This window comes from Gigantopelta aegis, chromosome 4 (assembly GCF_016097555.1).
Source record: "Gigantopelta aegis isolate Gae_Host chromosome 4, Gae_host_genome, whole genome shotgun sequence".
In the NCBI taxonomy this organism is placed as follows: domain Eukaryota; kingdom Metazoa; phylum Mollusca; class Gastropoda; order Neomphalida; family Peltospiridae; genus Gigantopelta; species Gigantopelta aegis.
In genome coordinates, this window is record NC_054702.1 from 106,335,968 (window position 1) to 106,345,677 (window position 9,710).

The 9,710-nt window shown below is 36.0% G+C and overlaps 1 protein-coding gene across 2 annotated transcripts; it reads left to right on the forward strand.

Annotated features, from left to right (window-relative positions):
- Window positions 1-1,572: 1,572 nt before the first annotated feature.
- On the forward strand, window positions 1,573-9,152 carry LOC121371675. 2 transcript variants are annotated; one of them, XM_041497744.1, is made up of 4 exons: window positions 1,573-1,632; window positions 4,674-5,142; window positions 6,962-7,140; window positions 7,936-9,152. In XM_041497744.1, the coding sequence occupies exons 2-4, from the start codon at window positions 4,695-4,697 to the stop codon at window positions 8,176-8,178; spliced, it is 870 nt and encodes a 289-aa protein (XP_041353678.1). In that variant the 5' UTR covers window positions 1,573-1,632; window positions 4,674-4,694; the 3' UTR covers window positions 8,179-9,152. The 2 variants fall into 2 exon arrangements, with proteins under 2 accessions (XP_041353678.1, XP_041353677.1); XM_041497743.1 differs by having other exon boundaries at window positions 1,618-1,746.
- Window positions 9,153-9,710: the final 558 nt, after the last annotated feature.

Sequence of the window (9,710 nt, forward strand, 5' to 3'; positions counted from 1 at the left end):
AGGGGAGAACGAGTGGCGGCTTCTTGCGTTCAGGAGGTCGTGCCATATGGTGGAGGGAGTGTCATGGTGTGGGGAGGTATCTGTGCACAGGAAAGGACACCATTGGTCATCGTTCACGGAAACTTGACAGCTCAACGTTATAGGAATGGCATTCTTCGTCCAACTGCAATACCATTTCTCCAACGGCAGCCACGTGGTGTCATTTTTTCAGCAAGACAACGCCAGACCTCATACAGCCAGAATCGTACAGAACTTCCTTAGAGCCAACAACGTAAACGTATTGCCGTGGCCTGCACGCTCCCCAGGCATGCCCCCCCCCCCCCCCCCAGAACACCTCTGGGATGTTTTGGATCGCCGTGTTCGACAACGACCACACCCTCCAGCCAACCAACAGGAACTGATCGAGGCCCTTCAAGAAGAATGGCAACACGACCCACGTGACTTCATCAGACGACTGATTTTTTCTATGCGTCGCAGAATTATTGCTTGTATTGGGGCAAGGGTGGTCACACACGCTATTAATGTAACTTGTTATTGGACTTGAGTGATTGTCTATATGCTTTGCATGTCGTCCATGAAGTTGAAAGCTCGATTTGTGTACACCACCTCGCTTTTGGAAAATGTGACGTCATTATCAGATGCTGAATGACACTAATTTTTAGTTATGTTAATGCTGACATATTGATCTAGTCGATATATTTTACCTCATGCGACTATCTTTTGTTGTTTTTACACCAGAGTGATTTAAAACTATGGTAAAGTTTCTTTTGGCCTTCAGTATATATATATATATATATATATATATATACACACACACACACACACACACACACACACACACACACACACACACACACACACGCGCGCAAGAAATAAATAAAAATTAAACGTGTAACATCTCACTGCTGTGTGCAGATAACTTTTATTTTCTACACATACAAACGCTCATGAATACAAGCTTATAGAAGAATATACAGGTGGCCCTTTAACAGAGATGGCATGTTTTACTATGAGAATGCACAAACACATACACATACCTCAATACAAGTCATCCGGCCACAGACCACGATTAATTACGCTATATGTTTCTATATAGCATTAGTGGCTATAACATTTTTATTAATATCAGTAAGGCCATGGATTTTTGTATGTATATTTGCTCTAATACAACAACAATCCTATGTTTAACGTTAAATACCTTTACATCGATAATTTTTCGAGTTTCTTAATTAAAAACATTGCACATATTAATCACTAATACACATACTACATGAAGAAACCCGACAATAATGTTTCGGTTAAATACGAAGTGGCTGACGGGTTTCTTCCTGCAGTGTGTGTATCAGTGGTTACTATGTAAGCTGGTTGTTGTATTAGAGCAGGAATCTTTGACTACCGTTTGGTAGGCAGCGATTGCGCAGAATTTATATAGATTGGTCTCTGACGATGATAGAGCGTTGATAACTGTCCAAATGTCTGTCTGGCTCTCTGACCGTCAGAGTACTCGGCTAGATCAGCGGCTGGTATAGAGGTGGAAATTACGACATGAACAAATAACCATTGAGTTTTCTCCCTTGATCCAGTAGGGCGCGTCGTTCGCAACATTGAATGTTACTTCCGGGTTTTCGAAACGTCAGTTTTATTTATTTTGAATAATTTCTGTACAATCCGAATACATTTATACTTTGCTTGGTAGTTCTGTTTGGTGCTTGGGCTTGTCATAACATCATTAGTTCATAGAATGATGTATGTAAATGCATGCATGATATCGTTAATTACGCGTTGCCTATGTAGTTTTGACATCTTCCCGCTGCCGCGAATATTTAAACAAGTCTATTCAAGTTCCAAGTCACCCCGTCAATAAATATTATAACAGTGCTGCAAAAATAGTGCAGAGATAACATTATTTTAAAATTCAGTAAATTGAAGTACACATAAAACAAATCAAGATGAAACACCATTTTATATATTTTTAATAAAATCTTAAAATAGTTATAAAAATAAATAATTAAAGAAATCATTTTCTGTTGAGAGGAGAATGCCTTTATTACTTTGTGTATTTACTATTTGGAAAGATTAATCCTATGTTGCAGCAGCAGTTTCACTTTGCTATTTGGACCAAATGGCACAATAATCATAGGCTAAATAAGCATTGTGTTTGGTAACCCATTTACAGGTTACCACAAAATATAGCCTGGCAACCTATAGGTTACCACAACTATATGAAAATTAGAAGTGAATTCCTGTTATCGGTATGACTAAAGAAATCTGGAAGTAAATTTATCTAGTGTGGGGGAGGGTACAGTTCGTCTCCACCAAAAATAAAAGGTGCCTTTTTAAGTTTTAAAGTGCCTTTTTTTATCTAGCTGGAGGAGACCCTATATTAATTTGTTTTTAATGTCCCAAGTCAAGATATTTTAGACTGTAAAGCCCTTTGGAATACATACTAATCTTCACAAAACCAAATGTAATGGTGAAAATAGCCACATCACCAATAGATTTGTTCAATTTCGTACAAGAAGAGGAAACGTGGAAGTAAATTCATCTAGTGGATGCTGCTTAAATGTGGAATGTATATTATTGCTTGCAATTGCACATCGATGCAATTCCTTACCAGAAAATGAAACACGGAAGTCCGTAATGCATTGCCTGGTTTACATTCAGAAACGAAACTACTGTTGTTGAAATTTTTTCTTACATGTGGTAACCTCCCGATAACTTGAATGACCGATCTCAACTTATTTCGATACCAATGGCATCATTATGAAAACAAATTTAGAAAAGTTATTAATTGCTCTCATAACTTAGATTATGGGGAAGCCTTTTAAGATATTACCATATTAATACTATATAAATTCACAGGCGAAGACAGTAAAAGAAGCCAAATTAGTCTCAGGGGAGTAAGAGTGATAGGTCACTTTTAAACAGTAAATTCTGTTTTTGAGTAGGCACCCAGAAAAATTGTGTTAATCACCGATCATGGCTATGGCTCCTAACTGGCCTCTAACTTGACCTCTTCTAGAGTGGCCAATTGTCCTCTGAACTTTTACAAATGATTATTATTATCTCAATGGGGCCTGGTGATGAGGTGTTTTTAAACATTCTTTCTTTTCCTTTCTGTAGTCACATTAAAGAATCTCAAAACTATCAAAGATAACCAAGCATCGAAAGTTCTGGAGAAAAAAATATATACATGTGTTAAAACTACATTCCCTGGAATATTTTTATTATTTAAGAATATAGAACAGAAAATCCAATTACGTTTGGTGCATATATGACGCCGCACTCTGCATTGGTTTCACTACGCTGGCTTATCCAGGTCAAAAACAAAGCCATGATTTTGAAAGTGGAACACTTTTGACGGGCTCGTACCGATCTCAGTTTTCATTGGCTTATCACAAGTATAGAATTCCCCAACAAGATCACATGAGATTTCACAATTTTTGAACAAATTTAACTTTCTTGATTGAGGGGTTGTCTCATATCTCCAAAACATATTTATATCCATTGAGGTATGGTACAACGCCTTTCCAGGGGTCGGTGAGTGGGGGATTTGCCTTAAAATTTTGACAGTGGCCAGCTGTTGACATATGCGTTACATGTAAGAGGGTGTTACTAATTACGTAACGCTCTAGGAGTAGAGGAAGAGGGTACTGTGTTCGATTTATGTAATATTTTTCAAGACTATATGTCATTTTTATTCATTACTTAGACCTAAAAAGGTGTTTTTTGGAAATGCGTGGTCAGTCTAGGATCGATCCCCATCGACGGGTATACAAAAAGACCATGGTATGTGATATCCTTGCTAAAAAAAAATGTAGCGGGTTTCCAAGGCGTGTGTGCAGGGATTTCAGAGGGGTTGGGGTTATAGACTGTGTTAAGCAAAGTTTATATGGGGCCATGCTGACCCCAAAAATACATTTAAATTTTTTTTAAGCTTGGGCAAGTAAGGGTTTCGACCTCCAATACCCTCCCCCTGCACATGTACCCGATTCCTCTCTAAGATTATATGTCAAAATTACCAAATGTTAGACATCCAACAGCAGATGGAAGGAAGGATAGGATATGTTTTATTTAATGACGCACTCAGCACATTTTATTTACGGTTGTATGGGGTCAGATGATTATTAAATCAATATGCTTTATCTCTGATGTCATTAAACAACACACACACACCCCAACTTTACCCTTTTCAAACGAAATAATATTTATTTGAATTTGTCGATTTTAACACGTAAAATTATGAAGTGAAAACGTTCATTGTCTACTTTAGTATATTTTATTTTAAAAATATATACATGATTAATGTGTTAGTAGTATACAAACTAAACTTTGAAAGTTCTACCAACACTTTATAAAATATCAATTCTGAAATAGGAAGGTACGACTGTCGATAATACATTGTCAAGATCAAACCGGTTTTAACTAAAGACTAGTACCGTATCCTCGACCGAACGTTCTTCATACAGCGCAAGATTTCTCTTTTAATTTTTTGAGACGAACCCTACAATTTGAAATCGGCAAACGCACATGTTAACTGACGATATCCGTTCATAGCGAACACACACAACTTTTTTAAAAGTGCCTTTGAGCTTGTATTTCACATTTGTACATGATGTTATAATATGGTAACCAGAGAATGTAACTTTAAATCTTTCATTTTCTAATTGTAGTGAAAACCGCATACTGGAAAAATGGTCACCAAGAGGTCAGAATATCAGAGACAGTTTAAAGTGTCTACACTGAAGAAAAATGTTCCATCATATTATGAAAATTTAGTATTTAGAAACCAGTTTCGAAATCGGCAATATTTTCATACTCCAATAGATTGGGAATCTTCAGATGAATCAGAGTCTTCGTCTTTGGAAACTGTAAATTATTCTTCACACAAAAAGAGTGGTTCCCAGACAAAGAAGTGTACAGATGATATTACTTCAGAACGTAGTATTAACAACAAACAAAACAAGATTTGCGATGATTATGATGAAAGGGTAGATAAAAAAGTAAATAAGTGCACAAATACTGAAAATGCATTAATAGACAGTGAGGAGAGCAGCTCTGTGTCGGAAGATGATGGTGAGAATGAAGTGGTGGTTCTTGTTAAAAGGAAAAAGCACAAATGTGATGGACCAAAACAGAAAGGTAAAATGTTTATCAGAGGTCAGTATTTAAAATAATTCAACCAAGTGGTACAGTCTTCGTCGGGTATTCGGGGGCTATGGGATCCATCCAACTTGTCAGCATTCGAAATAAGCACTTGTTCATTTGTCCTGACAAGTGAAAATCTGCTCAGACATGCAAAATGTACCTTGGTGGTAATCCGGTGGATAAATAAAAATGTTCAATGCAGTTTCATTTTGAGCAATCAAGAACATTGCCCTTGCACTTGAATAAAACAAATCATTTATTTGGACAAATACAATTAGGCCTAAAGGTGGACAAGTAGATTTCTAGATGTATTTGTCTGGTGGACTAGTGACATTTTCTGCTTATTTCCATTACTGCTCATTACACTCTTCTGAGGTGGAGGCAGGATGTAGCTCATTGGTATAGCAGGAGTCTGATGCACAATCCATCTAGAATCGATCCCTGTCGGTGGGCCCATTGGGCTATTTCTTATTCCAGTCAGTGCTCCACAACTGGTGTAACAAAGGCCGTGGTATGTATTATTCTTTCTAATATTATTATATACTGATTCAGTGATTGTTCAATGTATGGTATTCAAAATATCTAGGGCATAACATAGCTCAGTGGTAAAGCACTTGCTTGATGCATAGTTGGTTTGGGATCAATCCAGCCAGTGCTCCACAACTGGTGTAACAAAGGCGGTGGTATGTACTATTCTGTCTGTGGGATGGTGCATATATAAAGGATCCCATGCTGTTGATCGAAAAGAGTAGCCCATGAAGTGGTAGCGGTGGGTTTACTCTCTGAGTATCTGTGTGGTCCTTAACCATATGTCCGATGCCATATAACTAAATAAAATGTGTCGAGTGCGTTCTTCTGAGGTGCTTCGGTTGTAGTATCGAATCATCTCACTGAACCCATTCTCTGATCAGTTTTCCCCATTCCAACCAGTGTATGATGATTGGTATAATATCGAAGATCATGGCATGTGCTATCCTGTTTGTCGGAACATGCATATAAAAGATCCCTTGTTGCTAATGGAAAAAATGTAGCAGGTTTCCGCTAAGACTACAAGTACAAAATTACCAAATGTTTGACATCCAATAGCCGATGATAAATAAATCAATGTGTTCTAATGGTGTTGTTAAACAAAACAAACAAATGTAATTTCCCAGTGGTTATTTGAAAAGAATCTGCTTTAACTCCAGCTAGCCCCAGTGTTATAATATCATTATATACTGAATTATATACTGATTCAATGATTGTTCAATGTATGGTATTCAGAATATAACGGAACGGGACATAGCCCAGTGGTAAAGCACTCACTTAATGGTTTGGGATTGGGCTATTTCTTGGGCTATTTCTTGGGCTATCCTGTCTGTGGGATGGTGCATATAAAAGATCCCTTGCTGCTAATTGAAAAAGAATAGCCCATGAAGTGGCGACAGTGGGTTTCTTCCCTCAATATCTGTGTGGTCCTTAAGCATATGTCTGACGTCATATAACCGTAAATAAAATGTGTTGAGTGCATCCTTAAATAAACCATTTCCTTCCTTCAAATTATCTTTTTATTAATAAGTGCAAACTTTACTCAATATTTTTTTTTTGGGGGGGGGGACGTTTTTTTTAACACAAATCACTTATCTGAAGCATATGAGGTGAGCGATTTATTATTGCATGATGTTTTAAAACAAAAACAATGGATTTTTCTCTAAATACAAAGCTCTAAAAGCTAACAATTTCATTTTATTATTGTTTCTAAAGTAATTTTGTTTTTTTTAGCAGGTTTTGCACATTGTTATGACACTGATTTTTTTAATTTCTCTTTCACAAGTTCCCACCAACAAAACTTACATTTGTAAGCGGACTCGAATGAAGTGTCCAGACCGGTGTCAGGAGATCCCAAAACCTTGTAAGAAGGTCCTACCAGTCTATGAAAAACCTCCATTTGTTGCCTATGGCTGGGCAGAACGCCTCCACCACCAGACTCACAATGTTCGAGCTCCTAATGATGTATGTGTTTCATCAACTGTTTCATTTCACTACTAACTCTCTCTTCTGATTGGGTTATATCAGAAATTAGTGTTGGGGGAAGGGAAGCTATCGAGTTCATTATGCAGGGATCAAACTTAAGAATTTGTCTCCTACGGCAATTTTAAAAAGAATTGCCATGATTGAAATGGCTCACTGACAGCAATTTTGAGACTGCCTATGGCAATAATTTTTTTAAGTGACTTAGGAGAGAAGAAAGTTTTATGGACCTGCTATGGGACTTATTGCTGGAGCAGTGCTTTTAGAATGCTTGTTCATGTCGGTGTACTTATTTTGAGTTTTATATCTCATTTCATTCTATAATTATTGATATTTAAAATGGAATATCCCCTACTTATTTTTAACAGAATGTAATAATCAAATATTCATATAACAAAACAAATTTAAAATGCACTAATACACATTTTAATATGCACCGATACACGTTTTAATAATAGATTTTGTCTGTCCAACATGTAGCTTTCTTAGTGACTCAAGATAATGAGCCAATATTTTGTCTACACAAAGCTTTATCATTTTGGATGTTCATGGGGATTTGCCATTTTGTTAAAAGGATTATGGCTCTTGAACTTAGGAGAGAAGAAAAGTTTATGGACCTGCTATGGGACTTATTGCTGGAGCAGTGCTTTCAGAATGCTTGTTCATGTCGGTGTACTTACTTGTTCTAGTTACTCAACATTATGTTGGAAAACAGTACATGAATCAAACCTTATGTTTTACTATAAATAATGTCTACTAATTTGTATTTATTTGTAGATTTACACACATGCCTTGAATGCAAAACAAAATATGCTGCTCCATAAAAGGGAAGAACAAGAGAAGAGAGAATGTCACAGAAAACAGCTGAATGCTCTTTTTAAAAAACATATCGCTTTACAGAGGTGTGGGTCGCCAGTAGACTGGAAGAGTGAATACAAAAGTTGTTTTCCAGCTTACGACAGTTACGAATATGTCCGGGTCCTTTCAGCTCGGGCAGCATCCACAATGTCTAGGAAATAACAATGTGTGGTGGTGTGTGAGAAATCGCACATTGTTCTCATTTATAAATTTCACATCAAAACCAATATTGAGAATAATTAAAAATCCACCAAAGAATACCCGTAATAAGTTCATAGGTTTAAATAATAAATTATTGACGGTCATAGTTAACCATTATCTGCTAGAATTATTAATGTAAGACCTGAAATAGATGTTGTAGGCAATCAAGGCATTAGGATATTCTAGCATACATGGATAGATTTTAAAAATATATAATAGAATCTCAAAAAAGTCATGCATGTTTATTTATTATTGGAATCGTTGAAAGTGCATGTGCACTCTTTTCTAGCCTTTACTCAGTGTGTGTGTATATTTATTTACCATGTAGTTGAAATAAATGGTGCTGTTACTAATGTGTATGACATAAAACTAAAACGCTTTTACATGCTACTGTGATATCACATCCCAAAAACTGACAACTTCAGTATACGGCCCATTTTCCATTAACGCACGTGGAAATGTTTAGGTTTTTTTTTGCATAACGCAGTAGATTACTATGCAAAATTTGACAGTCATTTTTTATTATTTTTATGCACCGAATGCTCGTGCAGAATCGCATATTTTTAAAAGGAACTGTGTATGTGCACTATTGATAAATATACATGAAATGCATTGATGGAAAGTGGGCCTCATAGATGTCTGAAGGCTTCCAGTCATTGAAACACTTCTTCACACGCACCAACTCGTTTTCCGTTCACACCTATTTGATCTCAGCAGTTTATGACACACTCTTGCTTGGGGAGAAATAAATAATAATTTCTTTAATTACAAATCAGTTGACGCTGGCATTTCAGATCGTATGTCATCGAGGAATGTTATAAGTACCGTAAGTGTGTGTGGGGGAGGGTACAGTTCGTCTCCACCAAAAATAAAAGGTGCCTTTTTAAGTTTTAAAGTGCCTTTTTTTTATCTAGCTGGAGGAGACCCTATATTAATTTGTTTTTTATGTCCCAAGTCAAGATATTTTAGACTGTAAAGCCCTTTGGAATACATACTAATCTTCACAAAACCAAATGTAATGGTGAAAATAGCCACATCACCAATAGATTTGTTTTCTGTTCAAGATTACGCTATGTTGAATTTGATTCCTATTTATAGTTTGGCACATTTAAATGAATTCAGAACATTTTTAAAACTTTACTTCTGTTTTTAAAATTCATACTGCCCATATTTTTCAAATTCAATCATGTGCTATGCTAGTCATGCAAAATATAATACAATATACTTTTATTTCACATCTGTTAATTTCTAAAACGATTTGCTCACTTTGTAGTCTTTAATAAAAAATAAAAAATCTTTTGTTTTTCTTCTTTATTAAATTATCAGTATTCTTTGGATTGTATTGAATGAAGTACATAAATGTAATTTTTATAGTTTTATCTAAAACAAAAAGTGGTTAACTAAAATTTTTAGTCAGTGTTTATACATGTACTAGTTTATGTGTTGTTATATAGTATAAAAATAAGTGCTGTTACTGTGTAATTTTGCACTTA